General features: G+C 38.6%; 2 protein-coding genes across 3 annotated transcripts; both read right to left on the bottom strand.

Annotated features, from left to right (window-relative positions):
- Window positions 1-1,900: 1,900 nt before the first annotated feature.
- On the bottom strand, window positions 1,901-7,577 carry sec22bb (SEC22 homolog B, vesicle trafficking protein b). Its single transcript, XM_041040876.1, has 5 exons — window positions 7,375-7,577; window positions 5,428-5,537; window positions 5,040-5,200; window positions 3,574-3,720; window positions 1,901-3,365 (listed from the first exon to the last, which is right to left on the bottom strand). The coding sequence occupies exons 1-5, from the start codon at window positions 7,447-7,449 to the stop codon at window positions 3,211-3,213; spliced, it is 648 nt and encodes a 215-aa protein (XP_040896810.1). The 5' UTR covers window positions 7,450-7,577; the 3' UTR covers window positions 1,901-3,210.
- A 3,962-nt stretch (window positions 7,578-11,539) lies between these two features.
- npl (N-acetylneuraminate pyruvate lyase (dihydrodipicolinate synthase)) lies at window positions 11,540-18,048 on the bottom strand. 2 transcript variants are annotated; one of them, XM_041041151.1, is made up of 12 exons: window positions 17,917-18,048; window positions 17,511-17,600; window positions 17,153-17,226; window positions 15,645-15,732; window positions 15,455-15,512; window positions 14,357-14,432; window positions 13,577-13,669; window positions 13,324-13,469; window positions 13,156-13,202; window positions 12,972-13,056; window positions 12,832-12,871; window positions 11,540-12,699 (listed from the first exon to the last, which is right to left on the bottom strand). In XM_041041151.1, exons 1-12 carry the CDS (start codon window positions 17,934-17,936, stop codon window positions 12,554-12,556), a joined length of 963 nt encoding a protein of 320 aa, XP_040897085.1. In that variant the 5' UTR covers window positions 17,937-18,048; the 3' UTR covers window positions 11,540-12,553. The 2 variants fall into 2 exon arrangements, with proteins under 2 accessions (XP_040897085.1, XP_040897086.1); XM_041041152.1 differs by having other exon boundaries at window positions 17,511-17,596; window positions 17,917-18,007.
- Window positions 18,049-18,745: the final 697 nt, after the last annotated feature.

Genomic DNA, 18,745 nt, shown 5'->3' on the forward strand with positions numbered 1-18,745 from the left:
GGGGTATGTTGTCCCCTCTTTAATCACTGTGACACTTACACACACATAATCATACATGGATTTTACACTTTGCCTGTGTGACACTTTCTCTTCCTTATTTTTTAAGCTGAATGTCTAGCTTTTTACTTTACAAAAATCTTTGTAGGAACTCTGACGTAATGACTTGAGAATATGTGGCGGCAGAAGAAACGTCACAGCTCTTACGTACAATGAAAAACACAGAAAATGGACAAGGGTGGAACGTCACAAATAACAAGATATCCATTAGTTAAAATAATAGTAAAATCCGAAAATATGTGCAACAGGAAAACTCAAACTTTGTTACGTTTTTTTCATGTATAGTCAAGTTTTCAGAAAGGACTTAATTTTCAAACTGTCCCCAACATTTTGATTTTTTTTATTTACATGTTACAATGCACTCTCAATGGTCATCATCAAAAAGCCAAGTGATCATGTTCATGACAAAAATAAATGTGCTAAATTAATCATGAAATAAAATTCTAAGCTACATATATACATACTTCAACATAATGACTGATTGTAGCCTATGGCTTTTAGCAGAATTGAAAAGACTAACACGTTTAAATATAGGGAGAACATCTGTGCAGACTTGTAAGCTATGATTAAAAAAAGAATTTTGTCCAACTGACACAAGACCATTTCTATACTTATGCAGTTGCTGCTGCAGAGGTGACAGAGGAGTGCAAATTTGCAGCACTGCTGCAATTAAGTGCATAGACACAAAGTGACAAACAAGTTGTAATCAACCACAGAGACACTTAATAAAAGGGAAAGTTTGCAATATGTATATATATATATATATATATATAAAACTCCTTCTGGCTAATCGCATCTCTTTTAGCAGAAAAAAAGATGACAAAGAAAGATAACTTAGATCACGACTGAGGCCAAAGTCACAAATACCCACTTCCCTTAAGAGGTGAAAAGGTTAGCCTGTGCCCTGTGGTTTGTTTCTGGCATGCCACCCTCTGCTGCGTCTCATTTTTCTCTGTCATTTCCTGTTCTGCCTAAAGTTGAAGAATCAAACTGCTGCTCTTTATGCTTACAGTACTAGTCATTGTTGCATTTACTGAATGCGATAGACGCCTGCATCAACAACACTGCTTTTTGGGGTTTTTTTGTTTTACTTTTTGTGTTACTCCAGAAGCTGCAGCCTATATTTTTTCCATATTTTAAAACTAACCTCTGATTTGCAGCTCAGCTAAAAGGAGGCCAGTGTCAACAGACGAACTTGCAAGTCAAAAAGATTTTGAGCCTCACTTTTTCAAGTGCAGCACTGCAACAGTGAGCGAAGCACCCCAGCTGCTGGTCAATAATGGTATCACCCGACTGTGTTTATGAAATAGCACTCTTAACACCATGAAGCAGCATTTTAAAACAGTTGCTCGGGCAGAGGTACTTTCCACTGAAATCTGTAGGTCTTATAGAAGTGACTTTTGTCAAAATAATATTATGACACAATACCCAGGATGTGTGTGTTCCTTGAGTGAGTTTCCTACTCAGAATTTGGAGTTGACCTTTAAGTTTTTAAATTTATTTTTCCCCACTTTATATTTTGATAGTTTAGTTGTTTTTTTTTTCCTGGAAGTATTTTGCATCGTGTATATTACTCAGACAGTTATGGGAAAACCTTCTGTAATGGTGAAATTTTCCACTGATTGACAGAGTATATTGAGAGACTCAATATACTCTGTCAAGTTAATCAAGTTCCCGTCTTCCCGCAACTCCACTTGTGACCTACTTATGATTTTCAGTAGTCTTAGAAGCCCTGACTGTCAGTGACAGTGATAATTTCACCCCAACTTCATAATGCGAGCATCTTAGTTAGCATTTCCAGTTTCCTGGGCCACCTGACAAACATCAGTTCAACTCAAGGTCCTCTAACAAATGATTTTATTTATAAGTAGCAGACAGAACGGAAAAAGAGAAGGTATCCTTTCCAGCTGAGAGCAGACGGCAGCTGTGTTTAACACCTGTGACTTTCAGTCTGAATCCACTTTTAAATTGAGTCTAGACTTGTGTAAACCTTATACAAAATAAAAAGGACCTGACCAGACTTTTTTTTTTTTGCCTGCTTACAGAAAGGTGCTGGTCCACACAGTCAAGGTGCAAGAGAGCATAAAGGGAGAGTGGATACACACTGTTCAGATTAGGTTAGGGGACTGTATGAAAATTATTGGGGTGGGAACAGTGACACAATCTTTTATTTCACTATTTAAAAAAAAAAAAAAAGCAAGGCCGTCCCCAGCATTATTAATATTTGCTTTGCCACCCCCCCCCTTTGTCCTCTACATATGAGAAGAAGCACCTTTATGACCCACTGTGCATTATAAAACCCATCATTTGCAACTATTTTATCCATTAAAAAAAAACAAAAACAAATCATCAAATATAAATCTTGGGTGAGTAAAAATGAAATGACTCCTCCCCCTGCTCTCCTAAAAAAGTCAGACTCCTCTCACTTGACAAAAAGAAAAAAAAAATACTCTAATCTCTTTTCTGACCACCCTTTCCCTCCTAATAATTTTTGTACAGTCCCTTATAGCATCACTGACATCCTATAATGGCAAATCAGACGCAGGTGAAATAGCAGTTGCAAGGCTTCCATACAGCATTTTTTAAAAACAGTCTACTTAACTTACTTTGTGTACATTGCCGCTGAGTCTATTCAACTGCCCAAGGATTAACGCCATGTTTTCCAAATATCTGTAACTGTAGTGCCCTGTCCGGGCCCTGGATATGATTATCACGTTAAGGAACAGTAATAACCATATTATGTGCTCAGGATAAAAAAAAAAAAATTATGTTTGGTTTTTTTTTTGTGTAAATAGGAAGTATACAAGATTCACTGAGCCACTTCTGTTACAGAACACTACAGCTTTTGGGAAACTCACTCGTTTTTTTCTCTTCATTTTTCCTCCACACTTGCACACGATTTGCCTTCAAAAATAAAGCAATGAATATTACTGTTAATAATAAAACTATGTATTATGACATCATTTATATTCAGATCACACATCCATGGACAGGCGAGAACAAAATGGGCGACGTTGTGTCTGTAAAGTCTTATTAAGAGCACGGATCCTGTTTTTTAGTCGAAGGTGGACAACTTTTCTTTGTGTCTGCGGACTGTGCAGCTCATTTTCCCCTTCAATATCTCCTTCCTCTTCTTCTTCTCTTCTTTCTTTTTCAGAGCCACCAAAAGCGTACATAGACAATGAGCATGATGAAAAAGACCCCACCGGCTGCCAGCTTGGCATAGGTGGAGCGGGTATTCAGATACTTGGCGTCGCTCCTGTACTTCTTTGACAGACTGGACAAGTTGCTGGCCTTGGAGTCGAGCGCTGCGGGGAGGAGAAACCAGAGGAAAGGGATTCGGAGTTCAAAACAAAAGAGGGAAGAGGAGAGTGAAAAAGGAAGAGACACAGATAAGGACAAATTCAAATGCAGAAACATACAGGTCACAGGTTTTTAGTATTCAGTGCGAGAACAACACGATGCATCAGTTTGAACTGAAGAGGCTGGAACGGGACCAAGACAACGTGGACTCACCGGAGAGAGCCTCTCCTCTCTGCAGCACTTCCTCTATGTTAGCCACCATGATCCTCTGGACGTCCTGGAGCTCTGTGTTGATGCTACCCAGATTCCTTCTCGCTCGACTGTCAATGTACGACTTCTTGGTTTTTTGGATGTAGGTGTCTGGTGAGGAAGAGACATCAAACGTAAAAGTGGTTAAAGATGAAAATTTTTTGTCAAACTGGTTGTTTAGATGACTGTCGACTCTTAGTTTCCACAATATTGGTGGACTGTTATATCTGCATGTTTGATGATTTCCCTCAATTTTATAAGTGACATAATAAACTAAAGCCGATGATCCACTTAATGCAGAGCAGAGTGTGAGACATCATTTTTTCAAGGCATCGTGGCACAGCATGTGACCAGCAATGCGAAGTTGAACGTATAAATGTAAACTTTATGCAGTTAAGAGCAAAATTGGCCTAGAGGCTCTGCAGGTGATTTGCCAAAAAGCTGACAGAAAAAAAGTGATTCAGTGCTGTGATTCAGTGGTGGGCCAGAAAGTTTTTTTCCCATTTCCAAATTAACTGTCGGAGGTTGAGTTGTGTCATGGGTAAAGTAATAATAATAATAATACATTTTATTTATAGTGCACTTTTCATTTAAAAGCAAATCTCAAAGTGCTACAAGACTAAAGGGGCATATATAATATGTTTAAAACATAAACAGGTAACAGTTATTTAAAATGCTTTCTTGAAGAGAAAAGTCTTCAGGGCCTTTTTAAAAGAAGCCACAGTCTCTGGGGCCTTCAGATGGTCTGGAAGGGAGTTCCACAGGCAGAGGGGCGGCTGAGCAGAAAGCTCGACCCCTGATTGTCCGGAGCTTAGTTCTGGGGGTATGGAGGGTGTTGATGTTGGTAGAACGGAGATTGCGGGATGAACTTTGTAGAGTAATGAGTTCCCTGAGGTAGACCAGGGCATTGCCATGGATGCACTGATGTGTGAGGATGGGTATTTTATATTGAATTCTGGAGGAGATGGGGAGCCAGTGAAGGGATTTGAGGACGGGTGTGATGTGTTGGTGTTTATGCACTCTCATCAGGATCCTGGCAGCGCTGTTTTGTATATACTGAGGCTTTTGAAGACTCTTGCCAGGGATCCCGATGAGAGGTGCGTTGCAGTAGTCAAGCCTGGAGGAGACAAAGGCATGGACGAGCTTTTCTGCATCAGAAAGGGTGAGAGACGGACGGAGTTTGGCAATGTTTTTAAGGTGGAAAAAAGATCATTTACACAGATGTTTAATGTGGTTGTTAAATGTTAGGTGAGGGTCCAGACTCACACCAAGTTAGGTAACTGTGACCCTGACCAGAGCTGTTTCTGTACTGTGAGTGAAACAGAAACCTGACTGGAATTTTTCAAACTGTGTCGGAGTAGTAGGCCCCTGGTTTTAACAAGGAGGAAGATGGAATGGAACAAAGAAGACAAGGTCTGCTGTGCTCTTACCAAACTCAATGAAGGAGTAAGGCCGGGATACGGTGGGGACCTTCTTTCCATGTTGCTCATGAAACTCTGCCTGCAGGTCTTCCAGGTAAGCGAAGGCCAGCTTCTTGGGAAAGCTGGCTTCACACAGCACAAGGTAGCACACTCCTTTCTCTATAAAATAGCTGTAGGAAGGACCCAGAGAGTGACCAGAATTAAAACATGTAGTTGGTGTGGTCACAAGGTAGAAGCACACAGAACATGTTTTTTTACGTGCGTGTGCCACATCTGAGTTTGATTATGACGTAATTACTTCAAAACTCTCTAGAAACCATTTCCTCGGAAACAAGTGGTGGGTTATCGAGATTTACTTTCGTGCGCACTTCCTCTTTGCCTGCTACTTCATACTCACTGAAATGCCATGGAACCAGCTTCTAAAGTGCAGCGTGTGGGACTCTGGTCATTGAGTTTCCTGAAGAGCTGCTTGGCTTGACTCTGATACTGCTGAAGATCCCGACCCAACTAAACAGGTGGGGGGAGAGAAAAAAAACAGTTACTACACAATTCACTCACATCTCACGCAGAAAAAAAAGAAAAATAGGTGCTTGATCAGGGCAAGAAACTGACTTTTCTATGCCACGATGGCAGGGAGAGTTAAGCAGCAACTCTGACTATTTAACCCCCAGAAAAGTTTAAAGTGTGGTTACTTCTTTAACAGTTTGACAAGACAGAAAAACCACATTATTTTCTAAATGGTGTGAATTTCTTGCCCTGTAGCGTGCTGAAAATTGGTGCAAAAAGACAAACTCAGCAGTGTGATGCCACATATGAGACTTTAGGCAACAATCAGCCTCTCCGGCTCTTTGTGATTAAATCGTTTATAGTCCGCATTTGCCTGGTGGGCGGTATTCATTCATTTCTTGGGTGTTTTCTCCTCTACCAGATGACTTTACAGCAACACTGTAGCATCACCGAAACATGTATGATGTTGAAGCACAGAGCAGAGACGCAACAAACCTTTTCACTTCCCTTTTTGAAAGCAAACAAGAGAGTGAGGGGAAAAAAAATGTTAGACTCCTGTTAAGTCATGCTCATACATAATAAAACAACTTAACAAGCTGCAAATGCCATCCATTAGAACATGTTTTTTTTAATTTCATAGCATTAATACGTATCTTGTGTGTCCCCCAGCTTTATAGGACTGCAATACTAGATCACTGGAGTACTCCTTTCAGCCCATTGTTTTTTAGAAAATTAGTCAGCATTTAATATGGTGTCTCCTCAAAGGGCATAAACACAGTCCCATCATGTAAATCACTAAGAGCTTAAAATACATTATAAACCTTTCCTTAAAAAAATTAAAAAGCTCATAATATAGTTAGAATATGTTTATTAAAACTCAATAAATCTGTATTTTGGGACTAATGACGATACTTGATGGCTTAAAAAAATCTATCACGAATATATATATATATTATATATTATATATTATATAATTATAATAATAATAATCAAACACTGGTAACAGTCCCTTTAATCTAGCTCTGAATTAACTGTGACCAAGATATGAACTGAGCAGAACATTTAACAGTTGAAAAATAAACATGTGAGTGCTCTCTGGTGGAAAAATGATGTAATGACAACACCCTTTCCCAATTACCTCAAACAAATATCTTTGCCATTTATATACAGAGACTCCTTGTGAGTTATCATCCAACATATACACTTTTAAAGAAATGTAATATATGTCTCCTTATACATGCTCTACTGGAGGAACAAAAAAAAACTAATACAACCTAATACAATACAAACTAATATAACCTGATAAAGAGCAGCCTGCTTTGTTTTTGGCCCAATATATAGACACGTCTACTTGTGGGCTGTCGATTTATCAGGTTTTTAAAGACCTAGACAGAGCTGAGTTAAGCTCAGTAAGAAGCTGCAGCAGAGCACCAAGATTCACTGAGGTTGTGCAATGCTCAAATGATTGGAAGCAGCATCTGAATAGGGTCAGGGTTGAAACACAGTGCGCCTGGTCTCTGAAGAACGAGTCAGTTGCTTCATGAGTCAGTAAATAAAAGTAAATATAAGCAGATAGGCAGGCCTCCAGCAGGACGCCTCCGCGTATCACCTAGTCATACTGTGCGGTCAACTTAAGTTTCATACCACAGGCAGTGGTCGAGTCCTTTAGCCACAACTGGAGGAAAAAGTCACAGCTGGACACCTGGTTAATGTTAGCTAACGTGTCACTATAGCACTTGTACAACTTAGACACGTTTAACAGCAGACGCCTGAACGGGGAAGAGCCAAAACAGGCAGCTAGCAGCGACCACAGAGGCAAAATAGCTGAAATTTGAACCTGCTCGTCCTCCTGCATCGAAGCGGCCAGCGGCAGACCGTCAGCCAGCCGAGCGATCATCGTCAACAGCACCATCTCTCCGCAGTACGCTGGTGTTTCTCCACCGCCCGGTAAATGTTACAGGTGACTGGTCCCAATGTTTGACAGGCTATAAAGTGACAACACCACAGGGGTGACGCGCTGAGCTGGCCGGAAACGCTAGAGCTTTGTGTGCCACCGCTAAATCCTTCCGTTCTCACGTTAGGAGGAACCAAGCGATCGCGAACAAAGTTCCGAATCGATTGTGTCTGCGTTTGTGTTTATGGTGACTATGCTTTTCATAAACTTTAGTCTTATTTGTTTTAGATAGATTTTTATCAACAGGGAAAACAGTACTAATCTAACTGATGTGTTTCATATCATGAATATTTCCTACATAATTTAGAAGCGTGTCATTTCGTCAATGAATGGACTCCCCCTGCTCCTACAAAGTTTACGTCTTTTTACGACTATTGTTGTAGGTCTTTGTAGTAAATAATATTCCTAGTGTATTATTGCTGAGTGCGTGTCATAATGTTTTTTTAAACACTTTTACACAGTTGTTTCTAATATTTTGTCAACTCTATTCATATCCACGAGTAGACTAAATATTAAAAACTTCTCTCGATATAATGGAATACAAATCTATTAATAAAAAGATGAACTGTCATCTTTCTAAAACCGTTTCAAGAAAAACTGAGCATTGTAATTGTCATGAAGGCAGGATTTATTGTAGAGCTGTTGTATTCGATTGCATTAGTTGGGGTTGTCCACTAAACGGGCAAATGAGTGTATGTCTAGTGTAAAGAGTTCAAAAAAATATGTCCCCATCACAAAATAATTTACAAAAGGCTTATATAGGCCTAATGAGAATTTTTACTCAGCTCTTGATGGAAGGCAATTCTACCAAGTCCTCAAAACATAAAATCCCCTCTTGTAAAGCCTCGATGCTTTGATTGTAAATATTAAGCCAAGCTGTTTCCAGGTCACTCTGATTTGAGTCATTACATAAACCACCTTTTATTTGGTTCTCATTGCACAGTGTATTATCTTGCTGCACTAATCCTTTATTGTCCCTCACATCACAGAGCAACCAAAGATCGAGATGAGTCAGGAAGCTTATCCAATGGCTCTAGGTATGATTTGTAAGCAGCAGGGGGCAGCATTGTTCACTTTGAGGAAAGGCCTCTAGGTTAAGAACTGTAAATGGAAATGGATTGGAGGCATTACAGAATTACCTGCATGGTAAATGTGGATTATTACAAACAGAGCAGCACTTTTTCATCTGATTTTAAAATAGTCTTATTCAGCAAAGAACTCCACACGTTACCATGCAGCAGAGTTTGTTTACAGGTACAAATGCCAGTGAGAATCCACTCAGTAGGATGTTGCATGAGAAGTGGAGTTTGGCAGTTCTTCTCCAAGCACATGCACATACGCACATTTTAAAACCAACACAAGCAGGCTGCACTCATAGCCATGCTGTGAGGCATCATCACTTACAGGCTGATATTTTATGGAGTTACACAGAGATGCAGAGAGAAAGAAAGAGTACTCCAGATTGTGAAAGAGTTCACCAGACCTTCCATGACCTCTGAGTCTTATAACTTGTGATAACAGAGTGAGTCAGGTGGCATGTCCACAGGGAGTCACTATCACAGGCTGCAGCCCAGACACGACAGACCCACACCAAGTGACCCCAGGCATCTGCCATGTGGCATATCTGCTGCTGCCCAGCCAACGTTTTATGGAGGCGAGACATGGCATGAGCTGAAGGGAAGGAAATAAAAGATTAGAAGTGTGTATCCCTTCATTGGAGATTTCATAGAAAATCAGCGTCAAGTGTCCAGTTTGGCTGAATTTGTGTTTGTGCTTAAACCATTAACCAAAGTATATTACTAACACAGTGACTATGTACTCTTCAATAAACATTTATTTTGATATTTGATGCACAGTGCATGGTTTGTTGATTCGTGGATTGATGGAACAACTGAGAAACAATGAGACAATTAGATCACAAAGGCCATTAAATTCTTAACGTAATCCCTTTGTGTTTAAATTGTTCCTCAATAAGAAAAACAGGACTTTCAGGATAGGAGACATGAATGTGTCCAAATATTGCAGGTACACAATACAAAAATTTATTAAAAGTGAAAAAGCTGCACTCAGAACTCAACTGTATGTACTATCAATAAAAATTTACTTAAAGTATCAAAAGTAAAAGTACTTGTTCTGGAAAAAGTGGCCCACTGTGATATATTTGATTAATACTGATCCCTCATTCTGCAAGTTGCATTCAGTGTTGTAGCTGCTCAAGCTAATTTGAGTTTTAACTACTTTATATACTGTGAGGTAGTTTTTGATTACATATATAAATAGATAATTTTGCATAATTTAGACAATTTAGCTACAATTCTTTAAATGAAACCAGACACGTTTTTGCAAGCCAAATGATAGGAAACCACTGGTTTAATCTTTAACAATGGGTTGTGAATTTATAGACTTATCACGTTTTTTATTTAACATCTTAACCTTTTTAGTAACTGTGTTTAACTGTGTACAGTACAATATTTCCCTATGAAATGTATTGGACTATAAAGTATTTGTTAGTATATGTTAGCATCAGTTTACCATTATCTAATGCATCATCTAGGTACCATTTGGTCTGTAATGTTCTTTAAATGCACTGTTATTTTATTTCTTCAGCCTCAACAGCCCTGTGTCCTCATGGGGATCATCAAAATGTCATCCCATATCATATTTCCTCTCTCTAGGCTCCACCTGCTAACATGGCATCGATCCTGTTTCCACCGCAGCTGCACAATAACACGGCAGGAATACAGGTTCAGTCACAATATAGCCACTGATACTCATCTGATAATGACCAGGTGTTTCTCTCTCTCTCTCACCACAGACACCAAAATATTTACATGGGGGAGATGAACTCTATGCTGTTACTGAGACTAAGGTGCAATGGTTATTGTAATGCAGAAGCACTACTCATTCTAGAAAGAGAAAGCCTCGGGGTGAAAAGAAACTTGACTGGTATGAATGCTTTGTTTTGGACACTCCCAGGGATAGTGTTTAACAGTGCTAATAGGAAAGGCATTTACATTTACACTCTTATGTAGCTAAATGTAACTGATATAACCTTGGACACACACACGCACACGCACACACACACACACACACATTCCTCAGGTGTTAATGAAGTTCACAAAAAAATGCAGCCCGAGGCAAGGGCCGCTGCAAAACATGCACAGACTTCTCAGTATTTATTTTGAATCCAAATGTCCTGTTGTAGAAACATTCAGAAACTCATTAGGAAACATGGCTTGAACAAGCTGAAGAGCATAAATAATATGGTGGGTTTGTCTGTCTCAGTAGGTGACATTTGAGTGGCACTGTTCCTTCTCATAGCCATTTACATTACTGTATCTGTAAATGCACTGCCTTATTGTAGGGAGTGAATTTAATTGCCAGAACCGCTCTAAGCGATTAGAGGTCATTTTGGTTACTTTGGGGATTTTAGGTGCAAAAGAATTTTAAGACAAACCACAATTTAATCATTTTTTAAAAAGGTAATTATTATTCTGAGCAAACAAACCACTGATGGTGTTTAATTTTTTAATAACGGACACATTCTGAAGGTAGTCCACTATTTCCTGTAGCTGTACAAATGTAAACAGGTCATTACTTGTTCTCAGAGGACTCTTCAGCAGCCACAACATATACCCCTCCCTTCAAAATTAAAAGAAAAATCCACAACAGACCAGCAATTTCACTATCTGTTAATACAAATAATCACAAATATACAGGATACTGTAAGTCTGTGTAACCTCAGGCAAAGGAGAAGAGTAAACTATTTTGTGTTTTAAGCAAAACAGGGAAAGAAAATTTAACACCCTGACCATGTGATACACACTGCAATGGACAAACATTCAAAACACACACGCACACACACACCACCGCATGTTTGTGCAGGTCTTGCAGATAATCTGGCCTCGTGATTTTCAAACTTTTCTGGAACAAAGCGTAAGAGTGAGACATGAATCAGTGTGAACAACAGCAACAAATGGATCTGTGCATTTATTAGTAAGAAATTTGTGATTATTTATTATAACACAAGGAAAGATGATTCAACACATTCAAAAATACTTCCCTTTTAATGCCATTAATAGAGTAAACATTTAATAACAACAAACAAAGAAAGGCGGAATCTCATTTACAAGTGTTTTATGCTCCTCTGTAACCACTTGTATGTTTAATTAGCCTCTTTTGGAGTGTCAGACAATTGATTCATGAAACAGTGTACTGATACTTCTGTCTCCATTATTTTACCTTTGGTAGGTTCAGCTCAAGGCCAGGGTTTTTCCACAACCATGATTTTTAGAGCAGAAAAACCATTTAACAATAATGTGAAACTTTTATTTTTTCTGGTGGAAATTATCCATGGAGGCAAATCACTCTACAAATCCAAACCACAGAAACAATGCAGCAGTGAAGCTATTTCCTCTCCATTTATAAACTAATTCACTGTGATCATTTTTAACTTCTATGAATAACATGCTGTGCAACTTACAAAATAAGGCTTTGAGTGCTCAAATTCCCAAAATGGAATTCAGCAAGCTTACACAGTACAGGATAATAATACTGCTGATTTGTGACAGTTCTCCAAATGTAGCAAAAGGGCCACATTGGTGTTGGAGGGAGATTTATGAAATGATGACTGCTGAAATTAAAGTATTAGTTAACATGATAGAATTTTCCCCTGCAATGGAAAGATTAACCCTTGAATTGTATGTAAAATGAATGCCCAAAAAAAAAAAAATTCTAGTATTTTCAACCAAAAGAACATTTCCTTGTGAAACTCTATGTCACATGAATGTTTTTTAATTGTAACAGAAGAGTGTACTAGAAAGTTCAAGTTCATTTAAAAACTAAAAATCTTAAATCCCTGTTTACAGATATAAATGAAATTTTTTCTTCATCCTATTCTATTTAACAGTAAGGTTTGTTGCAAAGTGTGAACGTCTGATTCAGAATTGCTGCTTCAGTAGTACAGCAAGATACAGTAACTGGAATTAGCAATTAGGGGATTAGGTCTAAATGATAAGGTGATCAGGGGATTTTCAGCGTTAAACAATCAAGTATGAACCAATCAGTGTTCAGGAAAAATGCTGTGATACTTCTGTGTGATGGACAGAGCATGAGCCTGAGGACACGGCATCACAGGGAGTCGAGGGGGCCCCAGACACAAGCCTGACACCTCATTCATCAGCTGTTTGTTCATTCCCAGATCAAAACCTGTCAACCACAATGAAGCAGGTTCAAAGGTAGAGGAAGACTGCTGTTGTAATTGTACAAGAGCATTCATGTATCTCATATGTAATATTGTTAAAACAAACACAAACATCAAGATATACAACCATCACTCACCGAGCTTCTTGGCATAACTGAGAAGCTCTTGCAACTTGAACTGCTCATGAAAATTAGAGAAAGATGTCAGTAACCAAAACGGATGCAAAATATCAAAAGAGAGGTTGGGAGCAATGGACAGTGCTGAGGACGGACAGTACCTGTATTGCTCTGGCTTGGACAAGGTCGCCTTTCTCAAATGCTGATATGAGCTCGTTGACATGACATCCCACATAGTTATATGTGCTGTGGGCAGAGATGTAAATAACAACTGATATGTAGATAACTTTTTAGCACAGAGCCTGAAAGGAGACAAATTATGCACATGCAAGATCACACACTGACCTGCCAACCGCTCCGTGGGCTCCCATAGCCAGAGCTGCTATTAGTTGCTACGGAAAAATGAAAATTGGCTTGTTTTAGTCTGGTTCTTTGTTAGAGTCACCAAACGCCATGCAAATGCAATATAAACATCTATAGCACAAAACAGAAGGAGAGGGAGAGAGGGCTGACCTCGTCCACACCGTAGAGGACTGACCAGTGAGGCTGACTGTAGCTGACACACTGGCCAAAGTCCATCAGGTCACTGCCACTGAACTTCACCCCTCTGAAGGAGGGAATGAGCTCCTCAATACCTTCCAACACATCCCTCACCAGCACTGAAAAAAAAACTGCATGTCACATTCAGGATGTGAACAGTAATGACATTTAACAAGCTTTTCACCATGGCAGCAAAAATGCAAAATCAGTCATTAATACCACTAACCTTTAACACCGGTGACATCTGGAATATGATAGTAATAGAAGGGCAGAGTTGGAGCAACTGAAGTCACTTGATGGAGGAACGTCCTCAATGCGTCTGAAGCAGGGTGAGAGGGAAAATGTTCATTAGAAAAACAGTTTGTTTTGTCTTGGTTTTACATTCCAGCTAAACCTGACGAACTGAAAAATGTTTGGGTAGGAGCACTTCCTGGACTCGAGTTTGTTCAAGGTACTCTTTGGATGGGATACATGTAGACATAAAAATCCAAGAAAACTCCGAGGTGCACTCTCTTTTTAAACAATTAAATGCCATTATTATCATAGCCATGTTGAACCTAATAACAAACTCTGATGTGTTTTCCCATCAAGCCTTTGTCAGGTCTCAGATCTCATAGAGTTAATGGCCCTTTTCTTGTGGTGTTCCACTTATAGGATTCTAAGTAAGTCAGAAACCTGTTTATAACTTAATCCAAAGCTCACAATTGATAAGAAACTGGAAAATACGAGCCCAAAAGGTATGTATGATATACCTCCGATTCAATTCTGGACATAGCTCCAAATTTATTTGACCAAATTAGACAGTTACTTCCAAATCTTCAAGTGACACTGTCAAGACCCAATACCCTTAGTGAAATACTTGTAGTCTTCAGTAAGAGCAAGGAAGCCTCAAGATACTACTATGCTTTACTGGACAGACTAGTGGAGCACACACATGGCCACAAATAGAGCACCAAATAGAGCACTTGAACACATGAACATATTTCTGTTTTCCCACATAATGTACCTGCAGTGCTGGGCTTGAAGAAAGAAGGGGCAATGACTGCTATCCCATCAGCCCCAATCTGTGCTGCATGGCGAGCCTGGAGAAAAAAAAACGAACATAGTGTGGAAGAACAATGAAATCAACTGTTACAGCAGATATTATAAACTTGGTAGTTTTTTTTCTGATTCAACATGACAACTGGTTTAAAGGAATAGTTTAGCATTTTAGGAAATATGTTTACCGTTAAACACTGTAAGTAGTGGGAAACAGCTAGCCTGGCTCTGCCTGAGGTACCAAAATTTGTCTACTGGCACACAATTATTATTAACACATTATATCTTGTTTGTTGTAATTGTAAAAAAGGTAAGTTATGTTCCAGAAAAACAGTTAAGATCCCAAAATATTTCCCTATTTTAACATAAAGAATGCCACCATGAAAATCAGACAAGGAAAAATCCATAACAGAGAAAGAGATACAAATTTCTATATCAAAAGAGTAAAAAGCAATGGAGCTATTTGTTTTTATTGAAGGTTGTATAACTTGCCATCTTCCCTTTACTATTCTATCACGCTCACTGTTTCTGCTTGCAAATGTCTACATGAATTAGATGATGAAAGCCCTGAAAAATGTGGGACATCACAGACTGAATCAAGCAGATGAGGCAGACTGAGTGAAACTGCATCCACCATAAAAACAAATTAAAACACTTCATCATAAAATGCCTCCAGGAGTGAACTCTACATAAAAAAAGAAAAGAAAAAAAAAAATCAAAGAAAACCTAGAGAAAGGACTGACACCATGAAAACAAGTGTGTGTACAGGTACGCCTAATAATTACATTAAAAATTAAAAACATTTATTACTTTTAATTTAATAGCAGTAAACTCGCCTGACTGGAACCAGTCTGGAGGGATATATTTCCATACTAACCTGGGACAGACTAATAAACATCTGCTTTATTTAACAAGATTTCCTGTAAATACGCCTGATTGCCTGACTGAAATAAGCCTGGAAAACCTAGCAATCTTGCTTTTTGAAACACAACCATTTGCTCCTCTTGTGAGTCATGTTTTGTTTGATGTTCACGTCATTATAGACGACATAAAAGCAATAACTCACCAGTTCTTGGGAATCTTTCAGACTCATGCAGCCGACATGCACAATCACCTGGTCCATTCTGTAGGGATGTTGACACACATGCAAGCAGACAGACATGTCACGGCCTGTCAATTTTCTTGATCTTTCAGTCTCGAAAAGTCTCGACTTTCTTATAGATCTCCAAAAAAAAGGAGGTTGTGTGATGGCTTACTTTCCCTTGGCTCTCTGACACCACTCCTCTGCCAGGATCTTCCTCTCTGTAACACTGAGAGACATGCTCTCTCCGGTGGTGCCATTCACTGTAAACAGGAAAAGTCTTGTCTTATTTACATAGCACTTTCCACATCATAAACGCATATCTAAAATGAAAGTAAGGAACACAAGCCATCTTGAATCTAGCTCTAATTAATTATTACTCACAAAATGCCATACAAAATCCACAAAGAACAAAGGTAAACAAAGCAAAGGAAACGATAGCTAATTTCATGGTATGTAGAAATAAAGGGATTATCTAACCTAGATAGCCAAGCCTAGCCTACATGGCACCACAAGAGCTTCAGGGAAGGAGAGGAAAAACCCATATTTTGGCAAAAATATGATGATTCACTGAGTTCGTGTGAAAGTGTGAGATAAACAGTAATCAGTCATGTTTTACATACAGGAAACACTGATTAGACTTGATCAATGCAGAGAAAAATGGGAAGACTTTACATCTTCAGCTTGTCTGACTTTTCTCTGGGTTTGTATTTCAAGGAAACGTGGAACAGATCAATACCAAAGACTGAAAGAAAAGGATATATTCATGTTTGGCCAGAAAGGTCACATAAAGCTGCACAACACATTAACTATGAGCACAAATCACAAGTGTTAAGGTCGACATGCCCTATAAAGTTTTTTTATTTTTATTTTTTTCCAGGAAAATTGCTTTTGAAGCGAAAGTTGATGCAGTGTGAAGTAATATTTTTCATTAACAGCTAAACTGAGTTTGGTATTAACTGATTAAATTTGAAGGTAATCCTGTGGGGTTTTTGACCAGTGGTGGCGCTATGGAGCAGGGTTACTATAAGTGGGTCCTGGGTTTGATTGTATTGTATGAGTACACAACATACTTAATTGTTAACTAATGCTAATTAAACTTAACAAGGAATGGATGTAAACAATGTTTAATCTAAAATATAAAAAAAAAGTTTTAAAATGTTTTAAGACAGGTAATGTTTGTCAGGCCCCAAGGACAAACAGTGTGCTTAGCTAAGCAACACTTAATGTAAACATATTTTTTGTAAACTGTTGATGGAAAAAAACAAGACGCTACAGTTGATAACGAAGTCATCATATGAATTATACTCTATGAAACAACATTCAGTGGAAAACATTCATACTAAAAGTGCTGATAAAGTGATTCATACAGTATGAAGCAATACTGTTCGGCTCTTATTTTTAGTTTTTGACAGATAATCTCAATTTTACATTTTAGAACTGCTGGTAGACTATGTGTAATCCAAAAGCCCAAAAGTAACTAGCTGATGAAATCTGACTTAACACTGCAACCTTTTATTTATTTGTTTTTTAACCAGAAAAGTTAGAGTTGATACGGTTAAGAGGGGAGCAACAGATCAGCAACATCTACAAACCGACAAGTTAAAACATGCAATATCAGTGATTCGGATGGGAACACAGACAATGACAAATATCAAAGGAAGAGTCCACTTGTAAACTTACCGAATATGCTATTTACACCTTGCTTCTCTGTCAAGTAGTCAATATAAGGTCCAATCTCTGATAGGTTGACTTCACTGTTTTGGGAAAATGTAAAAAATATAGGCCCACATATTTGGCAAGAAGAATACCAAACATGCTAGAGTGCTCCAGATCTAATGGAGTGTATGATGGCCACACTTTTCAGATATCTCCACACTCATCCTCACTTTTAACTTTTAACTTTTTTTTTTTTTTTTTTTAAATAGAGGAAGTGAAAGTGTACACTCACACACCAAAACACATCAGTCAGTGGTGGATTTATGGGAAAAAAAAAAAAAACAAGACAGACAAAGGGAACTGATTTCTAATGGATGCTTACCCTTGTGGAGTGAATGGAGTAAATGTAGCTGCAACCAGTCCTGTTAGCTTTTTATCAACTGCAGGAGCCATGACTGACACGACAACCTGACTTAGATAACAGACAGACATGTTGGGTAGAAACAAAGAAAGAAAGAAAAAGAAAGAAAGAAATGGGAACGGAAAGACAGGAAGAATATAGCACAAAAGAAAGAAAAAATATAGAAAGACAGAAAGAAAGTAAGAGCTGTTAGCTCAGTGATAACTTTGAAAGTCACACTATCCTGACACTAGAACTTATACAAATATTAAATCATGCACCTACAGGTTACACGGTATGTAAACAATTAAGACATGCATAAGGATTGCAGCGTTAGAACATACCGTCGAAAAAGATAAACTGAATCTAAGTGTGGGCGCCAACCTACCTGCAAGACTGCTTTTCCATCTAAGAGCTGAGAACATCAATTTTATTTTAGGGGAAGTGCGTTACTAGCTTTAACTTGTGCTCTGGGATACTAGCCAGGGATTTGTTGTTATGCCGGTCACGTGAAATCGCCATCGCGTCAGGTGACACCGGAAGTGGAGTTAATGGACGAAAAGCACGAAAATTAACGGAGATAAACACACACAGTTCCCCTAGTTATGATTTAGGAAGTCTCCAGCTCATCTTTAAACACGCAGACTGTGTTTCCAATAGCTCTGTAACGTATTTAGATGTTTTAGATGCAGTTATTTCATGTAGGAAACATCCATGCTGCATTCACTTGTTATCAGGATATTTGAATTTTGAGAGCTCGAACAAACTATAGTACACAAGGAAAATAGACATCCCATGTAACTGTAAGGTTACATTCATGACAATATCCAAATGGATGAAATTTGCGTTTTTGAGGGCGGAGGGCATCGAAACTATGTTTAAAAAAAAAAAAGAAAACACAGCATATAAGGACTGCGAGAATTCACGTAAGTAATTACCATGACCCTGGCGTTGCTTTATTGTCGGAAAATCAATATGGGCTTAAAGTTGTAATTATTAAAGATTTAAGTTTGTTATCTCTTGCAAATGTAGGCACCTGGGTCCCCTGGAGGCGCTGCAAATTATTTTTCTTGAGCAGCACAGAAAGGCAACACAAGTGAGATTGGGTAATCTTCCGTGTTTTGGGCCCGATTTTTATACTTTCAGGTGTCGCTTCCGCGTAGTTGTATAACCACTTAAAAGCCGTTAAACAACTGGTTATTCTTAGTTATGTATGC

Source organism: Toxotes jaculatrix, chromosome 6 (assembly GCF_017976425.1).
Source record: "Toxotes jaculatrix isolate fToxJac2 chromosome 6, fToxJac2.pri, whole genome shotgun sequence".
Lineage (NCBI taxonomy): Eukaryota > Metazoa > Chordata > Actinopteri > Toxotidae > Toxotes > Toxotes jaculatrix.